General features: G+C 39.3%; 1 protein-coding gene across 1 annotated transcript in view; it reads left to right on the top strand.

Annotated features, from left to right (window-relative positions):
* LOC136411947 (uncharacterized) overlaps nucleotides 1–20,372 on the top strand; it is a 103,344-nt gene that overhangs the window by 79,070 nt on the left and 3,902 nt on the right. Inside the window, exons 8-24 of the mRNA XM_066394746.1 lie at nucleotides 670–870; nucleotides 1,732–1,930; nucleotides 2,162–2,367; nucleotides 2,447–2,654; nucleotides 3,529–3,729; nucleotides 4,106–4,294; nucleotides 5,564–5,773; nucleotides 7,097–7,401; nucleotides 8,277–8,423; nucleotides 8,504–8,995; nucleotides 9,933–10,151; nucleotides 10,200–10,394; nucleotides 10,448–10,702; nucleotides 13,151–13,588; nucleotides 13,646–14,418; nucleotides 14,502–15,983; nucleotides 17,991–18,100. Of these exons, the coding sequence (XP_066250843.1) occupies nucleotides 670–870; nucleotides 1,732–1,930; nucleotides 2,162–2,367; nucleotides 2,447–2,654; nucleotides 3,529–3,729; nucleotides 4,106–4,294; nucleotides 5,564–5,773; nucleotides 7,097–7,401; nucleotides 8,277–8,423; nucleotides 8,504–8,995; nucleotides 9,933–10,151; nucleotides 10,200–10,394; nucleotides 10,448–10,702; nucleotides 13,151–13,588; nucleotides 13,646–14,418; nucleotides 14,502–15,983; nucleotides 17,991–18,100 (5,830 nt within the window). The remainder of the gene's footprint in view (nucleotides 1–669; nucleotides 871–1,731; nucleotides 1,931–2,161; nucleotides 2,368–2,446; nucleotides 2,655–3,528; nucleotides 3,730–4,105; nucleotides 4,295–5,563; nucleotides 5,774–7,096; nucleotides 7,402–8,276; nucleotides 8,424–8,503; nucleotides 8,996–9,932; nucleotides 10,152–10,199; nucleotides 10,395–10,447; nucleotides 10,703–13,150; nucleotides 13,589–13,645; nucleotides 14,419–14,501; nucleotides 15,984–17,990; nucleotides 18,101–20,372) is intronic.

The raw sequence follows: 20,372 nt of genomic DNA, 5'->3' as shown, positions 1-20,372 counted from the left end.
TCCTATAATACGAAAATTCCCCTATATCTAAAGAATATTACCGAGATATATTCGAATATTCGAACAACACTCTGCATGATGTTGGTTTCTTCATTTTAAAAAAATCCAAAAATAATTTATTTCTGCAAATTTTCTAATAACTCAGAGTTTAAACTTTAGTCACTTCAGTGTTTACATGAGTTGCGACAATGAAAGCGCTCCTGACCTGGTATTTTCAATTTAACGCTTAAATACCTATTCGTCGTACAATAAAACGCACTATAAGGTGCGTGGCACCATCTAGCGGCGTCAGCTGTAATTGGGTTTCTGAGCCAGAAGATGCCAGCAGATTACGAGGATCACTTTAAAGGCGTGGCGCTAACGTGATCAACATCTGGAATTAAATATGTTCTCAATAGAAAATTGTCTAAAAAATAAATCTTGCAGCACGTTTTCACTAATTTTGGCCTGCAAACAAAAATAAATAGCAATTTTCGATTTTACTCAGTGATCTCCAAAAGTAATAACAGATTTTTATTATCGAAATCAAGGTTCCCATGTTGCGAGACGAATTTGGGGCGCCTTGCCTGTATACTGTTCGTTTATTTAATTTTATGACCATGCTGACCTTATTGGATGCTTTGTCCTTTCACCACATGTAGAAATATACGGAAAACTGCTTCTTCTCAGATTGGTTTGCTGGATGGCCTCAGCACCAGTACTACAATCGGCAGCCGAACGACGACGGCTTAAGCGACCAAGACTGCGTGGAAGTTCGAAGAACTTTCACTTTGCCCACAACATCCATAGGGCTTGCTCCAGAGTTTATGTGGAATGATCGCGACTGCGCCACTCCTAACTTCTTCATCTGCGAAAAACTACAAAATGACGGTGAGTATTTCACTCAGCACATATACACAGTGAAAACGAAAAGTAGTTCGTTTTTAGGAAAGTAAATTGCTGAAAAACGTGGGAACTTTTTTCTTGTGTTCTTAAAAGCACGATCAGTACATATGCAAACCTAAAGCCTCTAATTTCTTCTTGCGCTTCTCAAAACACTCCCAGGACCGATACAAACTTAGACGCTCCAATTTTTTCTTGTGCTTTTTAAAACACTTCTAGGGCTGATGTAGACATTAAGCCTCCATTTTTTTTCTTGGGTTTCAAAACACACCCATTAAATCGACTGGAAACTATTGACTGGCTAGTTTAGTAATAATAATTTACGAGCAATATTCACAATCCCTTACTTTTCTTCGGAAGCGTGAAACATTTTATGGAAATACGACTTATTTATGTTGAAATTTCGTTCGTTCGATGCGATAAAAAACATATATAAATCGATTTAGGGACGTGACTGGGAATGGTAAATAGGGAGTGGACCGTATATGACAAATAGTGCTTTTTATCTCGTATGATGACCATCGGGGCCATAAATCACCTTGTCCTGTATAAAAACTTCGCATTTCCTTAGGAGATACTAGGCTGAATTTGAATATTATTCATCCTTATGAAAAGGGTATGTAAGTTCCACATTTACACAAGGACTTCGTTTGAAATCGAGCCATTCGAAATAGCAGTCGCCACCGATTTTGTTCGTCCTCTAGAAGATAGAGCCATCGGATTTTCGCTTTATAGTTCTATTGAACAAAAAGGTGCACAAGTTTGACCGAATTTAATCGGCTTCGTGTCTCTTACGATTTCCGAGATCTTAATGGTGAGCAGCGAATTTGACTAATCCTGTACTTTCAGAACCACTGGAGGAAAACTGGTCGGCGGATTGCAACCGCACCCTCAAGCTATCCAGACAATCCCCCAGGGCGTCTATTTCCAGCCCTGGATTTCCAAGACATTACCCTGACAATGCAGACTGTGATACTACAATAATTGCCCCATCAGGCTACCGTATTATTTTGGACTTTGATGAGCTAGTCATCGAAAATGAACCAAGGTAAAAATAGTGCATATCCGAGAAGGATAACGTCCGTGGAAAACGGGAGGAATTTGTTATCACGTAGCTTTAGTTTCTGTTAAAAAGCAGTTTTTGATAATTAATTTTTTTCATTTACCACCTTTAATTTTTGTTTTAATAATTCTATTTTTTATTTATGTGACAATTTTTATGCACCAATTTGATTTTTATTTGTTTAACGTTTAATCATTTAATGATTTTATGATTCAGTTGCAGTTACGACTACTTAGAAATCATAGAGCACACATCCAATGGTTCAGCGACAAATTCCTCGAGTAGAAGACTTTGCGGAGATTGGAGCGCAAAGCTGAAGTTGCTTCGTTATGTAGGCCACGGGTCAAAACTCATTTTACGCTTTAGTTCTGACTATAGCCACCATTTCGGAGGTTACAAAGCCCGAGTGTCAATGGAGAACGGTGAGGAGCAAAACATTTTTTTCCCAGTTGAAAAATTCTCTAAAAAATGCGATATTAAACTTTTTTTTTTAATTTTCAGCAATGCAGTGCGAGGATGAACGCCTAAATATGTTCAACGGGGCTTGCTATTTGGTTGTCAATTACCCTGAGGTCACGTGGCCCACCGCACAAGAAATTTGTCGAGGTATGAAAGCTCTTTTGTCCTCGATTACCACTGCAGAAGAGGCGAGATTTATCACCAGCATTATAAGAAAAAATGCGGAATATAGGACGAATGCCCTTTATTGGTAAGTAAGTTTTTGAAAATTTGCAACCTTAGTGGAGGTCGCCAATCAACTTAATTTTTGTCAAGATTGCACCACTTGCGGTTAAACCTTGAGATTGGGTCTCTCCAAATGCGCAAACACGGATTCCTAAAAATTCAGTACTACCTACTTACTAAAGTTAATCTGTTAATTAACCCGTATTAATTAATCTCCGAGTCTCGAAATTGAACTACGCCTCTGTCTACAGGATTATACATCACCAATATCACTTTGGGCTTAACATGTAAGTTGGAATATTTGGGACTCATTTCCCATTTTGCTTGAATGGGATTCCTCCAATTTCCCGTTGGCTTTTATACCGCACATAGTTCAAGAGTTTAGATGCAGATTGCAGGAATATATGTCATATAAATTTCTTGGAAGATGGATCGGGATGCGCTCAGAATATCCTTGGCCGCCCCGTTCTACCGACATGACTCCGTTAAACTTTTTTCGAATATCAAAAATGTGTAGTATGAAAATCAACTCTGTAATTAATTCTTATCCCTAACTCTGTAATTTCAGAAGTTGTTCGATATTGAGATTTTCCATATTATTGTATTTTAAAGTATTGATTCTGTTTTTTCATGGATTTCCCCCTTTCAAAAGCATCAAGTCCAGCCCTGATTATTGAAAAATAAACAATTGTTGAAAGGCAAAATTTTGTGTACATTAAATTTATTTAATAAAACTAAAATCGCAAATCAAACAAAAAGAATAAAGCAACGAGCAAACCAAACCACACATTTAGAGCACACTGAAACCCTTAAACTCCATTTATTCCAACTAAACCCGGATTATCCTACTGCGGTGCATTGATCGCAGTCCTTTATCACGTTTTTCTGCCTTGACGTAGGTTAGGAGGGAAAGCAGACCCTGAGGCAGACTTTGAGTGGATCGACGGAAATCCGATGGAGTTCCAGGGCTGGCTTCCAGGGAATCGGCCCACTGAAAATGATTTGCAAGATGCGAAGATGGAAGCACGATGTTTGGGCATCCAGTGGATGCCATCGCCCTCACCTCCGTTACCTAGTGGGCTGTATTGGAAGTCACAAAGGTGATTTATTAAAAAAGAAAAAAATAAAAGAAGAGAAAATAATAAAATCAGAACAGTAATGAAAAAGAAAAATAGTTATCGCAAATAAATAGAAACACCTTTTTTGTTTTTTTGATTCAATCAAAATTTTCTAAATAATCATAAACGCTTTAAATTAAATAAAAAAATTGCTTTTAACTCAATGTATTTTAAATCATTTACTCATCTATGCTCATATGAGGAAAATAATTGAGCTTGACAAATGCAAAAATAAGAAAAGAGGGCAAAATTTCTACCTACAAAAAATGTATGAAAATCTTTTTCGCGGTCAATACAGAAAAATTCAAGTTTTCAGACGCAAATGCGTGTAACAAATGATCGGTTTTGTATCTTTCAGATGCGCGAAAGTGGGTGGATATGTCTGCAAACGAAAACGCCAACTTTTAGACTCCACGATAGACTTCAACCAGACTTTAAATAGCTTAGATGGACACCTGACGACTCCGAATTTTCCCGAAAATTACTACAACAACATGGATTTTTTAGTTAAAATCATCGGACCCGAAAGAACAAGGTTGAAGATCAGGTGAGTTTATATTCACAATTTTTTTTTATTTTTTATAAAACTGAATATTGACGAAAGTTTGAAAATTTCCATCTGCATTGAGATCACAAAAATGGCGAATTCTGCCATATTTCTAAATTGTAAAAATAACGTGAAATTTGGACAAATACGTCTCTAGATGACGTCACGTGAGCCTCGTTCACATCTGAGTGACGTGGCATGAAGAATTTCGTGAAATTATACAATTTTCTAGTCAGGAAAGTAAGGTAGGTTATAGAGCAGACACATGCGACTCAAATATTTAAATGAGACGGAATAATTTAACGGGAACTTCAGCCATAAGCTCTAGAAACCTTGCATGATAAATGGTTGAAAATGTGAAATAGTACGGTTCACGCTATTTTCCATAGAAACCAGGAATTTGGCTAACGCTAAACTTTTATTTTCTGACCTTTCTTTAGTCCTAAAGACCAAATTATTGATGAGATGTTGACTTTAGCATCGAGCTAATCTCCATTGAAGGTGCTAATTTGACCCTAGATCAACTTTTGTTAGCACCGTGAATAATGTAGTGTGTCCCAAATTCGAAGCTTGCCAGTCTCATTATGTACAGAGTGAATTTTTTAAAAACACAAATATCAATTCGTCAATATCTTGAAAATTATGCCGGCAATGGAAAAATCCAAAAACACGTCTATCATAATATGATGGAGGAAGATAATTGAGAATATGATGAACTTACTAACCTCTACCTAACGCACCTCAGCCCTCCAAATACTTTTTTTAATAACGCAAGCATGGTTGCGACATATCGTCGGAAAGCATTTTCAATAAACTTTTCAATGGTACCAAAGTTTCTGAAATTTCACCAGTAAATGTAGTCGATAATATCTAAAATGCAAAAACCATAAGTAAAACATCTAGACGTATAATTAAATGGTTTTAAATTAGAAATAAGTAATAGAACTGATACTTGAAAGTTTTATTGTAATTAAATCGAAACATAAAATTGCCTCAATATTAATAATTTTACATAATAGGTGTTCTAAATGTCCGTCATTTTCACATAAGCGTACAAACATTATGTGTATCTAAATGTTCATTTGAATTACGTCACGTAATCATTGCTCATCTTGAACTTTAAAAAAATTCGCATCTGAGTGACGTCATATCCAAACAACTCTTTTTTTACTTAAAGACGTTTGAAAATCAAACACTAGCGTCGAATTTAGAGAAATTTGCATCGAAATCAGTCGACTATAGAGATTGAAAAAAATCTCATATTTTCAGATTCTCCAAGGTCGACATCGAACTACAGGCAGAGTGTCTGTATGACTACGTGGAGCTGAGATCCTCTTCCATTTGGAGCAAAAAGAAATTCCCGGATGCCACCAGGTTTTGTGGCAGCCACTCCACCCAAATGGAACGATTTGATTTTGTCTCGCAAACCAACGAGGCAGAAGTGAAGTTCCATTCGGATTATTCGGGCACAGGCAGCGGGTAAGAGGATTTCCTTAATTGTCCTTTTGGTATTATTGGAGATTTGTCATTTTATCAGTTCTCAGGCCTATTTAATTCGGCTTATGATTTTTTGATATGAAATAAGAATTTTTGCCTTCACCGGTCGATTTAGAACGCCATAAATCTACAAGGAGAAACTTTTTTTGTTCGTCCATCTTGACGATTGGGTCGGGCTCCCACGTACTCCTCGACCATAACTGCACTAATCGTTTTTCATTATTATGTCACTGTTTTTGACTTCAGATCATATTTCAACGCTTTTATTTTTAGTTTACAACCCGTTGCCAAGAGCGACGCTCATTATTAGAAATTTACGGCCCGTTACCTTGAGTAACGGGCATTAAAACTAAAACAATGTCCGCTGGTTTTTGTTACCTTTCATTCCCAGGTAAATGATCTCCTGGCAATTCTAGAAGTTTTTAAAGGATCCTCTTAATTCGCTCAAACGGACCCTCATAATTAAGTCCTTTTCTTCATGTTCTGTTAGAGATCAACAAGATGTTTGCAAGATCTCTTATTTAGGTTATATCAAGTTAAATGAATTTCGCAGCGTCCACAGCATTATCCGAATGATGGGGATAATAGTATTTTCTCCCTTCTTTAAGCTTCCCTAAGGATATTTACCTTAGATTAGCCCCTTTTCCTCAGTGGTCTAATATAGGGTGTTTATTCAACAGCCCTTTGGACCCTTGTGAGTTTATTTACGATTTCATAAAAAATCAATTATGAGGATGTATATGGGGCTAATGACTTTTAAAATTAGCGACAACCCTACAGGATGTCCCAAAAAAAGGGGCGAAATTTTAAAATTCCTTTTCATTAGCCTCATATAGATCCCCATACTTGATATTTTATGAAGTCATAAGGAAACCCATAGGAGCTCGACGAATGACTCCCCGTATTATTCCAAATCCTCTTTGAAAAGTTTTTCAAATTCGAAGGCAACTGATATTAAAAAATTCAAATAGAGAATCTCAGTAGGAACTATAAAAAAACAATTGCACAAGTGCTATGAAACTGGCATTCAGGGTAAATTGCTTTGCTGCTTAAGGGTGTGCACTCAAGCAGCTGAACGACAAAAAAGACTGGCGACTTTTTTGTCAGACGATAGCTTCGGACGTCCAGACAAACATATAAAGCTCCTACACCCCAGGAAAAATCTTACCGACTATGTCGCAGTTAGATTTTTTCCCACGTATCTGAAACAAGTAGTGGTCTTTTAACAACACTGTTAAAACAATCCCTCTCCCTTTCCCTGTTTTCCCGCATGTATACGTGTCTAAACTTACCCGAAACTTTCAGCTTTGCCCTAACCTGGAGGGCCGTCGACGTATCAGCATGCCCCACCCAAACATTAACGGCCCGCGAGGGTGTCATCGAAAGTCCCAACTATCCAGAGTTTTTGCTCGCCCACCTCGATTGCTCCATCTTTATCCAGGCTCCCCCAGGAAAAAGGATTTGGCTTGAATTCACGGACGTCGACCTCGGGGAGAACAAAGTCGGGGAGCCGATAAATAACCAAAACGACGATGTCACGTTCGAGATGCAGCTCGGCAAAAAACTGGAAACTTTCAGGCCTTTTCAAATGAGCGACCTTTTGACTGAGGGTAAGAAAAAAGTTTATATTTGTCGTGCCGTTGTTTTCAGAGTTTTCCAACAAACAAACATAACTTTGCTGACACGCACTGCTATTTTCAAATTTTAGTTGGTGTGACAACGATTTTTTCTTTTCGTGGGCAGCATAAGTGCATTTTTCCGTGCGCAAAGCTGCCTTGAAAATTACGCGCTAGTGCGTGCGGAAAATAATTTCTCATCCACACATAAGGAATTTGATGAAACTGAGATAACATGAAGATTTACGAGGGTCGAATTTTGGTAAACGAAGTGTACTTTGCAATTCGGCCTAAGCGACATTTATTTGTTTCGGCTTCGTACCAAATGTCTTCGTTTGCGTCGGTACAGCTCAATCGCGCAATGCGCACATGCGCTGTTGAGTTGTACGAAAAGTACTGGCCAGTAATAACTTTTTGAAATTAAAAACACCTTAATATTTTTAATGAACTATTTCGCTTTAATGGTATTTGCAGTAAAGTCGCGATGTTTCCATCGCACGGGCAAAAATAAAAAAGTAGGATCGAAATATCATCACTTTCTGTGATATTTGCCTTCCTTAGCAGAAAAACTCCTTTCCGTGTTTAATCTTCTTGAACTCTCAAAAGCTTTCTTTAATTACAAAAATGCGCTAATAAGCTAGGGAAATTAACTAAATATTAGTAGGCAGATTTTCCAACGCCAACCCAATTAGCTCGATTAATTTGATCTAATTTCTTGTTATCTTAGGCGTTGGGGTCCTACGCGAAGAAATATCTGATTCAGTTTAATGATATTCATTTCAAGTAACGCAGCTGAAGCTGAAGTGAAAATTGCAGATATATTATTTTTGTCTGAATGATTTCATGTGACTATTTCGGTTTTTTTCCAGGAAATTTCATGTCCATAGGCGACGTACTAAAGCTGAGGTTGCAAACAGGAAAGTGGCCCAAAGGACGCGGATTCAGGGCGTTGTACCGGATTTCAGACGAGTCGTCTATTGAGGAGAAAACTGTAACGCTTCTGAACAATTCTTCAGGTAAAAATCACCTTGCGAAAGAATCAATTCGGACACTTTTTCCAACAAGTGGAGCTATTAGGGCGTATTTACACTCTTAGGTCCGGTATTCCACGTGAACTTTCCTCAACGATCTCCCTCAAATTTGGACTTCCTTCAACGCTTTGTCGCCCCCCCGGGACATGTTATATCCATAGCCCTACACTCGGTGAAACTCAGCCACATCAACTGCCAAGAAAAAAACGGTCAAGTGGAGGTGTTCGACAGTTACTCAGCCACCAATGGCACCTTATGGAAGCTCTGCTATTCCTCCCCTTTCGAACGCACCCTCGAGGACGACGCCCTCTTCGCTAATCCCACCATCTACATAAAGTCGTTTCTCAATTCTTTACAGCTAAGGCAGAAAAGTGGTCTTTTGGGGACCTTATTAAACGGAACATTGAGCGTGCAACCTGACGAAGAGTTCAAGAAAAAGCTCATCAACTATGGTCGCAATGAAGTGGAGAGTTGTGCCCCCAATCCCTGTCTGAATGGGGGGAAATGCGTTAAAAAAACGTCAATGAAGATGTGTCAATGTGTCGGTCATTTTACTGGTAAGTTTTATTGAGGTTTTCAAGTTATTTTGCTATAAAGCAAAGAAATATTGTTCAACAAATGACACAAAGCGCATTTTCTGCCGCTGAGAAGATAATTTGATGTATGTCAATGTCAATTGTCCGCAAAATTTATGACATTGACACATACTACTTTGATATGTGTATAGTCATTTTTTTAGCGTACCCGTATACAACTTCGGGGCATTTAGGATATAGGTTTTAGGATAGGATAAGATTTAGGATATAGCTAAGTCCTTTGCGTTGTGCCCACGACTCATCTGTTTTTCCGAACACACGCTGGGGGAGGAATTTCAAACACTCGTGTACTAACACTTCTCTTCGCGACTATTATTTTCGATTGTTATGTTTCTTTTTGTAGGTGATTGTAGAAAAATGGTGTTTTCGGTTAAAATAAAGCATAACAAATGTTGCCTTTTTTTAATGACCATAAAAAAAATGTTTTCAATGCGGGAATTCAGGTCAGCTGCCTAGCTTTTCGCACCTTATGTTTGCTTTAGAGCCTGAATAAAGAGCGGAGCTAAAAGCGGAATATTTAAAGATAATTATCCCCGTCTGTTATACAAATTCCTGGAGCGATTAAATATGCTCCTCGTTAACAGACGGTTTTGTTCGAAGAGTTAGACAGATTTGTTTCTTACTCATTGCATAATCAAAAAAAATTCTATTGTACAGCAGTTTGTTTTTCCCGCACTTTTCTTCCTACACTTTTCCTTGCATTTTTTCTTCCTACCCTTTTTTTTCTGCATCTTTTGCAATGTGCGCTAAATACGTTATTGTGACCACCGATGGTTGCTGGGATGTGAATCACAAAAAGCGAATTATCACGTCATTAGATTTAACGTACAATACTTACACTTTCCCCAATTTGTTTACATTTCACAGCGCCTTCATCGATAGTATAAACTCCCAATAGGCTTATTTTGCGCCATCACCCAGTGCGACTTGGAACCCTGCATCTTTGGAACCTGCCAACTGACCAACTCAAGCTACCGGTGCCTGTGCAAACCGGGATACGTAGGACCGACCTGCGAGCAAAAGCGCAAACCTTGTGAGGGCAATCCGTGCGAGAGCCGTGGCACCTGTATGGAAAAAGGGAATGGATTCCAATGCCGCTGCCATGCTTGGTGGGAAGGTACGTATGAGAGTTTCTTTAAAATGGAGTGCCAGATATCTCTTGTAGGCCCGCGGTGCGAGAAACGCATGCTCCACATACCTTATAAACCTTTGAGCGAGCGCATGCTCCACGAACCGTTCTGGCTCGGCTTGATGACCGTTTTCGTTGTGATGGGGGTCATCGGACTAGTATGGTGCGCCAAACGACATTTTCCAGAAAAAATCGAGAAGCTGTTGGCCGAGGACGATAACCGGAATAGGAGTACTTATTTAGCCATAAGAATGATTCCAACATTATTGGTAAAGAGTTTTCAGTACACTCGCTACGAAGCACTTCAGTGAGAGAGCAGCTGGCTGCAGCTTCGGGAGCAACTGCTGCCATCTTGGCCGCAGCAACGCCGTCTCCAGGACCGGCTCAAGGCCGATCGATCTTCGGTCGTCTGGGTATTCGCAAGCCGTCCATCCTCAGCCTGACCAGCCCACACGCGAGCTGCGGCGCCGCGGGCGGTTATTCACCCGCAACGGCGCGCACGTTCAGTTTGGACGATTTACTTAAGCCGCCCCCGAGACGTAAGGCGCCCAGCCTGCGCTGTACTGTCCACTCTTTGTCTTGTTCTACTTCTGTTCACTCGTACACCTCTGTCTTGTTCTTCTATTTATATTTCTTGACAATTTTCACAAGGATATCAGACATGTAACTCATATGTACTTCATAAATGTTTTTGGATTATGGCAATCCGGAAAGCACTTCCTTTCCTTCCACTATCAATACTGAAACCACTTACTTCTCTTTTTGTAGATATAACTCTGTTCCTTCTCACTTTGCGTGTGGCTGGTAGGTTGCACTGAATTACTTGTAAATAAATGTTTTATTTTGTTTTGCTCAAGAAAGAGCCTACTGGTTCAATCATGTTTTACATTAAGTTGAACTAACCTCGACTTCGATTTGATTCAGTTGCTCTGGAAAGCAAATCTTTCTTACACACGAACAAACTTACGAATTTAATTCATGATTGTACTAGAGGTGTAACAACTGGATTCATCACAAATTACCTGAATATTAATTTTGATAGCCCGTTATTCTCATAACAAGTAATACAAAGTGTCCGTGTCTGGAGCATGGGGGTCTCAGTAACTATAAAAGATACGAGATTTCGATTTTCAGCAACGTACATCAATTTTTGTTAATAAACACCACCTTATATTTTTACATGTTTGAATTTGACTTTTTTTCCATTACGATAATGTATCACATATTAAAGTGCTTTTAATGGGGTCTTCTATAGTTCCGAATAAATAAAAATCTAAGGGAGAAAGATCTGGTGAACGAGCGGGCCAACGTATTAAAAATTTGAAAATGCATCAAAAAGATGTATCTAACAATGGATAATGCAGGTCACTAATGAATACAGTTGTTAAGGACAAATCTGCAACAAAGTCGTGGTATTTTTAGTTTTTTGCTTTCGGCTATTTATGTAATATTGTAATAAAGCGGGTGTATTTCGGAATTCCGGCAGGTTTGCAAAGTGAGAAAGATTCATGTGTTCACTGTTGATAACCACCGGAATAACGATGCATCAACTTGATCTTAAGAAGCACATAATACGGGTAATAGTCATGAGAGGTTTTGAGCAAAAATAACCGATTATTTTCTTTGTTTTTTTCGTATCACAGCACCTTGTTAGGTACTTCCCAATAGGTTCAGGTTGAAGGTTCAATCCTTGGAAATTGGTTATCTCACTCTATCCATAACTGCTTACGACTATTGACGTATTTTATGTGAACTTATATCTCATGTACTATCGGCCACAAAAGTGGTCGACCACGCTAAGGTTCAAAATCGCTTGACGCGTATTCTGAGCGAAGGTACCTTATCAGTTCACAAAAAATGATCCATAACAAAAACGTGTCTAGCGAATAAATTTAGAATTTTACATCGAATACCAAGTTTGCCGGAATATTTTCAGGATGATAATTTCAAATAAATCAATTCAGCTAGTTGTATTTTTGAGGCATAATAATTGCATTTTTTGCTTGGCACTCCAAGACCGGCCTAGCTTATTGAGAGAAAAATGCAAAATTACTTCTTTTAAACTAAGACATAAAAAATTCTATCTTGTGATACACCGTTTTAAAGGGGTTATTAAGAACTTTTAAAAACCGCCGAAACATGCACAGGTCCGTATTTGAAAAACTCAAGTTGTTGTCTCATTATCTCAAAAGTTGAGGAACATTTAAAATTTTGAAATTTACTGGTTTGTCGACATAAGAAAACTACGAAGTTCTTGTATCAAACGTTTTGATGAAAAACCTTTAGTTATCGATTCATTTAGAAAATTAAATTCGACCTAATTTTAGTTTTTTCACACTCACAACTCAGAAACTAAAAATCATTCGGCAACATTGTTTTCGGTTCTTAGAAGAGTATTAAATTTGGCACATTTCTTCCAATTTAACCGGCCCTGTAACTCTTCCCGTTTAAGAGATAGCAATAATAGCACATCGAATTTGGAACACCCTGTATAACACAGCCGACATCTCACAGACTTTTCGCTCAACTCAAGATGAATTTCTTGCCAGAAGTAACAATATAAACAAAAAAAAGTCCCCAAATTTAAGCCAGTGATAAAGTTACCATAATTGAAAAAAGACAATGTGATTACGTACCGTAATATTCAACTCACGACTAATTTCGGAAATATTGCACCCTTTTTCGTACAAAAGTACTATATTAGTTTTAATATCTTTGCCCAGATTCGGAGCCATTGCGCCTTAACGATAAACTGAGAAAATTCCAAAAAATAAAATTGTCTCCATGAATTGGGCCAGCAATACATGTTTGTGTGCAAAATATTGATGTATATACACAAAAAGGAGGATCCAACAAAAAGTAATCTAGGTCAAGTGTGACAAAAAAAGGTATCCGACCCACAGTACCGCAAGCGATTTTGATTTCAAACTGGTCGACCACTTTTGTGGCCGATAGTACAACCATTGACACACGCCCTATGCTCCCAGGTAGCCCATCACCCAAAAAGAAACGTAACAACTCAACACCCACAAAAAAGAACGTAGCTGAAAAGAAGCAGATCCTCCAACAACTTATTTCTCCAGTGAACAAGCATGTCTCCAAAAGAGTCAGCTTGGGCGAGCTTATTCAGATGACCGATCGCAAAAGCAGCGGTATTCAATCTGCCCCTTCAGTTATTATCAAGGAGACCAAACTTTCAGACACCGATCCCGCCTTAACTGCCTTGAACGATCCCAAATTAGAGAAGAAAGTCACTTTTGCACGATTGCTGAATAAAGTCAGTGCGGAAATGAGTTCTGGATCAGATATGGAGATGGGAATTATGCAGACTAATAAATTGGGGTGTATTTTTCCCAGGCCAGCCAGTACGCCGCCGTCTCCCAGCGTTATTGCTAGGAGCCCGAATAGCACTTCTAGTAATCAGGGTATAAATTTACGAATTACTGTATTTTCTTGTTCTCATAGTTTCATTTATGCCACAGGGAGCGACTCGTTTACCAGCTCAGACTTAGCCATTCCAGCCGCTCTTAGTTCCAGCATCTCGGATCTTTTAATCAATAGACGCCAAAATAAAAGCCCTATAGGGAAGCAGAAGCCTGCCAGTGCAGACTCTATTCTTGCAATGTTTCGCAACTTCTCCTCCACTTCTGCTAGTGCGAACCTCCCGTGTTCCCTCAAACTTTCCCCTTCTACCACTCCCACTGCCTCCAGTCCCCATGAGGACATTGTCGGCGATGACGAATCATCTTCTTCCTCGATCCACACTCCAGTATCTTTCTCCAGCGGAGCTCCAGAGAGTCCTGTCCATCACCATAGCTACACTCAGAGCACCATTGAAGTGCCAGTTTTGGACCCGCTGAGCGCACACAGGTCTTCAGGAAGCGGGATGAATTTGTTGCACCCTCCGACGATACTGCTAGAGATACCAAGCACAATCAACAAGTGCCTTTCTCCCATTAGGGAGTTACCTACTCCGTTGCCCTCACCGATGCCTTCACCCGCGATCACACCGATCATGCGTAGAAGCCAATCGCCTATAGCCAGGCGGGCAGCCGGCCAAATGTCCGCGTCGTCCTTGGATGATCTGGACAATAGCGACGACAGAATTTCAGTGGAGATTCCCAATATATCTGTGAGCGGCAGCGACGATGATGAAGTGAGGTGTCCGGATATAGCCATCGACCCTCAAGCCGAAGACGGACTCATTATGGAGGAAGCTGCAGCCATGCAACAATGTGCCTTGTATAAGACAAAGGTAACTCCTGAAAATAGATATTCAATTTTATTGCAATTAACCGTGGAAGCCTTCAGTCATAACGCAGTAATGTCATTTTCCAGAACCGTTCATCCCCTCTTAGTCAAATCAACGAGAAGGAACCACATCCCATCCCTCCTCCCTTAATCATCCCCACTCTCATGATCCAAACACCGTCCCCAACTCACAAGCCCCCCACTATTTTGATCCCAGGTTCACCCCCTCCCCATCGCTCTTACCCTCATCACCAGGATACGGTCTTCCAATTTCCTCCCACTGCCAAGTCGGGGCGGAGGATGTTCAAAGACTTTGAGAAGCCGACTTCTTTAGACTTGCCGAGCGCCCCGCCTTTGATCACTATCACATGCAATATGAGTGAAGCCGAATCAGATATAGAGCCCATTTCACCAGCCATTAAAATGCCCGGTCACCATGGAGGGCCAGCGGGGGGTATGAGTTATTTGAGCCCGTTTTCCATGGCACATAGAGCTGAGCAACATACTTCGGAGTCGAATTTAAGCTCTTCTGGGTATAGTTCCATGGCCAGTCCCGGTCCTTCAAGGTGTGGATCTAGTAATCCATTATGTCCGAGCGAAATGGAGGATCAAGGACCTCCCGGTGCGGGACATGGGTGCTTGAGGAGACAGTCGTTGACTCCAGTTTTACGACCCAATACTGATTCTGGTGGAGGCGACATGAAGACCAACCAAGGGAACCAACGAAGAGGGCGTTCGGACTCGGAAACCCTTTCTGATGATCCACTACTAGAGTCCAATGATGAAGGTATTGGCACCGATCACATAGACGAGAAAATCGACGAAGGTGAAGTTAAAAGCGCTAAAGAGCTAGAGGTGTTTATGAGCGATTCCGACACTAAAACACTGCTGCTAGACTTACCAGTACCTGCTGCTTTGACCATTCCGCGCGTAGCGAAGTGCGTAAGCGTAGAGAGCTCCATCGACCGGTTGCTGTCCCCGCTCACAATTAGCAAGAACTCATTACAGTTACCTTCAATAATCGTGCAGCTGGACTCGACTACAGGAGAAAAGTACTTGAGTCCTATGAGCTCGCGCAGCGAAAGCCCTTTAAGTGACCGGACGACGGGAATGGGTCGCTTCTCTCCACTTTTTTATGGAAAAAATAAGGATCTGCTACCATTCACCGACTCCGATGGACTCTACGACTTTCCCAGCTCAGACAAGGTAAACGTAACTACTGTAACACAACACAAGAAGGTGGGGAGGAAGCGAGAGAAACGTGCGGCACGCTGCTGCAAGACCCCAAGCCCAACAAAGCAGCATCAGAACGCAACTTGGCTCAATCACCTGGATGTTCCCAATATCAAAGATGCGTTTTACAAAGTGCCACCGCCGAGAAAGTTGAGCCCGAAGAGGAGACTGGCCAGAACGCAGGTGGTCAGTTCCTCCTCTAGCTCGGACAGTGTAGTGTCCGCAAGGGAAGTGATCAAACATTCGACATCCAGTCCGAGTCCCGATACTGTTCGATGGTCGTCGCCCATTAACTGGATCGATCAGAAACACAGCAGGTCGTCCGGAGAGGACAAGGTGAGAATCTTAGTTTTATATCGGATGACAACAGAAAGCGGGTCAATGCTGCATCTTTTTTGTTGTCTCAAGGTAAGTTCCTATCTATGTTGGAGCAAATTAGGAGTGTTAAACTCTCATCAATTTGGTTTATCTCTAATCCATCCATACATACAGATATCATCAGTTCAAATGAAAACATAGGAATAGTGCAAGTGGAAGAAGGGCCACATGATATTTAAATAATATGCCTCTGATATGTACCAACGAAGTGGGTTGTGAGGCTAGCGACTGACGTGGGCGGAGCCAGTCCAGTATTACTAGATCTCTCACTGTTTCAGAATTTTTACTAATGTAAGTTCTAATAATGGATTAATTATTTTTTTTATTTGTTTACATTTTTACTTCTTTGCTCTGATATTTTTTTAAATTTCTATCTCCGCGAAGGCAGAAAAATTAATAGTAATCTAAACGTTGGAGAGAGAACACCGGCCAGACTGACTCCGCCCACTTCGTTGTTAGTCTTTGTCGGGGGCATATTAAACCTCATGCCGTCCTTATCCCACTTACACCACACCTATGTTTGCACTTGAACTAGTAATACCTGTATAGTTGTCCAGTACTAAAACCAATGCACGTCATAACGCTAAAATTCAGTAGTGTTGCCGGTTGCATCATAAATTGAGTATTTTTTGTAGGGAACTGGGTGTTAAGGACTTTAGGTTATTGTTTCTTGGCGTAGTTTGCTTAGTTAATTTATTTTGTACTTTCATCCCTTAAGTTACGCCCATGTGTATCGATACGTATTTGAAGGATTCCATCTAGGCGCCAGACCATCGTACCCATCAGGCCATATCGAAGGGCTCTTTATGGCTGGGAAATACGCTACTCGTCAAAGGGAGCTTTCTAAATTGGACCATTGCCGCGATCCGCAGTTCGGCGGATCTGCAATACTTCAATGAAAGCGACTTGTATAGGTATTTGCCAGATGGCGGCGATTTATGACCTTAGGCGCGACCATTGCCCGTAAGAGCTTCTAGTATTGGTGCGCCCCTGGTTGGAGTTCCTCGGGTTTAGTACTTAAGGAATGATCGCAGTAATTTTGCTCTCTTTGACCAGTGCTCGCTCTAGACATGTGATCGTAAACGTAGTTCGTAATCTTCCCAACTAAGCAAACTCCCGCTTCATACTTAGACCAATACTTTACCATTATTTATATAAGTGAAATTTAATACAGTCCACTTTTATCGAAGGAACCTCAACACTGGGAATACATATAAAAAAGAGCACAACGTAATAATAAAAGCTTAGAGATATTATCTTAAACGCTATTATTTATTAAATATCGCTCTATTAGGAAATGAATTTAAATTACAGTAACTAACGTAACATATTTAAAGAGGACATGACTGAACAGTCTGCACAAGCTTGTATCACATATTCTTGAAGATAAAAAAAGACGATTTAATCCAAATTATGTGAGATGAAAAAATTAATTATTGTCAAGATACAATATGTTAATGTTAACGTTTTTATTTTGCATAATGCAATTGTATTGAAACTTTTTCGGGGCCTACTTCGTCTATTTTTGGTTCTACGAACTTGTAGTAAAATTTATATTCATGAACATCAATAACTCTCCTCTATTTCACTGTTGCTATCAACACTGATTCTCGGTGGAGTCACTAAGGTAAAACACGACAAATTGGCCGACACCGCGCCCTGTAACCAATGTTGTAGTTAATATTTCCATTATTTACGTTCACATTAAGTTTAAATATTCTACTAAACGTTAACGGGTAAGTTACCCTTAGATCCAAGTACTGGACAACCTATAAGTGATAAATGCAACATAAATGACGCTGGGTTGGGGACTGCAGGAAATATATACAGCGCCGCCCTCTGCCTCCCCATTGCTGAAACTCGACAAGAGAGATGCGCAAGCCTGATTTATTCACATGTCCTATGTGGAAAAATAAATCTTGCGTATTATCGCATTAAACGTTAATAACGCATTTTTGCCCGCAGGACGACTCCAACCCAAACTGCCCAATGCTGTCTCGATCGCTAGATTTTAGCAGGAACCAACCAAAGTACCAAAAAGTGAGCAGACTTCGAGCCATCAGCAATCAAATTAGGTGAGTGGCAACCTATGTATATTTTCGACCTTTAACCCTTTAACTGCTCCCGACGTAAATATACACTGCTGCTTTTGCAGCTCCAGACGTATATTTACGTTTGACTTCGAAAAAATATTAACAAGTTGTAAAGAGTTTTCGCAATATTTATATGCCAACAATTATGTTGGCATATAAAATTTGCTTTGTTAACGTATCTTCCGATAGATCGTACTGATAATAGTCTCACAATGTTCAAGATCACATTATCACAAGATCAATTATTTTTACCGGCGGCAAAATTTTATCTCGTAACGTGTTACACGAATAAATTTTTTTTAAACAGTTGTATTATTTTCATATTTTTCTAATAAAATGCCTGGAATTTTTCGTTCCTATACCAACAAAGAGTTGTACGATTTGTTGGCTAACAACTACAGTGAAGACGAACACATTCGAATTTCGAAGGAAAGCGAAAAGGCTGCTCTGAGAATAACTGTGGTAATGAACTACTATTTATTGCTTATGTATTACTTATGTATAGGTAATACTAAATATTCAAGTATATTTCGGAATTTTAATGTAACTTTTGACTCATCTGATAGCGAATGCGACGATAATTTCCTATACGACATACCACCTACCAAATTATATAAGACCCATAACTTTATTTGGAAATCAGAAAACTTAGAGCCTAAAATACATAATTTTATTGGAGACCCTGGTTGCAAAGTTTCTAGTTTAGATGAATCTTGTACACCAGTTCGGCTGCTTTCAAGTATTCTTTGGACTTGAAATAACTCAATACATCGCAGAATAGTGCAACCTGTGTTACGGGTACCAGTGCCAAAATCATGTAGAGGCTACATCAAGATTGACGCGTTGGAGGTCTACTGATTACAAAGAAATTCATTGTTTCCTTTCAATAAATTTTTTAATGGCTGGAGTAAAAAAGAATGGTATAGCTAGTTACTGGTCCACTGAGCCATTTTTGGCTACTCCTATGTTTTCTCAAACCATGAGCCGAAATAGATATGTAATTTTGCTGAGAATGTTCCATTTCGTAGACAACGATAGTAACGCTGGTAACGAAAGACTCTGGAAAATTAGAAAACTTGTAGATCATCTACGCAAAACCTTCAAAGAAGCATTCTATCCATTTACATATGTTTGCATTGATGAGAGCTTACTACCATTCAAAGGTAGACTGTATTTCAACCAATACATCCCTTCAAAGCGGCGTCGGTTTGGAATTGATTTTTTTCTAATATGTGATTGTAAGAGGGGTATGTCCTTGACTTCATAATTTATGTAGGAGCAACAACAGAGTTGAACCAGAACTACAATGATGGCGACATCGGCGTTTCTGGAAACGTTATTGGTACTTTATTGGAACCGTATTTAGGAAAAGGTCATATTATACAGGGTGGCCATTTAGTGTGAGGAAGTCCAATATTTCAGCAAATATGTAATTTAGAAGAAAAAGTTTCTTACAAAAGTTTTGAGTACGTAAAAGGTCCGTATTTTAAAATTATTTTCAAGTCTACAGGGTCCGTCATAAACGAGAGGTAAAAAAAAATCGTTTTTTTTAAATGGAACCCCCCTAATTTTTTGCCATTTTACGATTTCTTATTAAATTTTAAGGTCAGTTTATATAAGGTACTCTATCTTTAAAATTTATCGTTTTCGAATTATTTAGGAAAATTTGAAAATTTTAACAGTTGCAAGGTCCCATGAAAATTGATGCTGTGTCATAACTGTTGAGAATTACGAAATTGGTTTTCTGGAGCTCTAAAAAGATTTAATAAGCTATGTTTTGACGTATTTTAATTTAAGAAAAGCTCTTCCACAATCATCGAAATATGCCTCCGACATTGCATTATTTGAAAAGTCAATAACTTGCTTATTTTAAATTCCATTTATGGAATTTATTTAAATGGATTTAAAAGAGATTTAAAAACCCTGTAGACTTGAAAATAATTTTAAAACACGGACCCTTTACGTACTCAAAACTTTTGTAAGAAACTTTTTCTTCTAAATTACATATTTGTTGAAATATTGGACTTCCTCACACTGAATGGCCACCTGTATAAAGGATCATTGTTTGTAGACAATTGGTATACCAGCCCAAATTTATTTCAATGTCTCTTTGACCGTGGTACAAATGCGTGCAGAACAGTAAAAGAAAATCGCAAAGGATCGCAATGCCCCCTCTCACAAAAAAAACTTAAGAAAAGCGAAATAGAATTTGTCTAGCAATAATCTACTAGCTTTAAAACGGAAAGACAAAAGA

Source organism: Euwallacea similis, chromosome 11 (genome assembly GCF_039881205.1).
Source record: "Euwallacea similis isolate ESF13 chromosome 11, ESF131.1, whole genome shotgun sequence".
Lineage (NCBI taxonomy): Eukaryota > Metazoa > Arthropoda > Insecta > Coleoptera > Curculionidae > Euwallacea > Euwallacea similis.
This window is presented reverse-complemented; position numbering and strand designations above follow the sequence as displayed.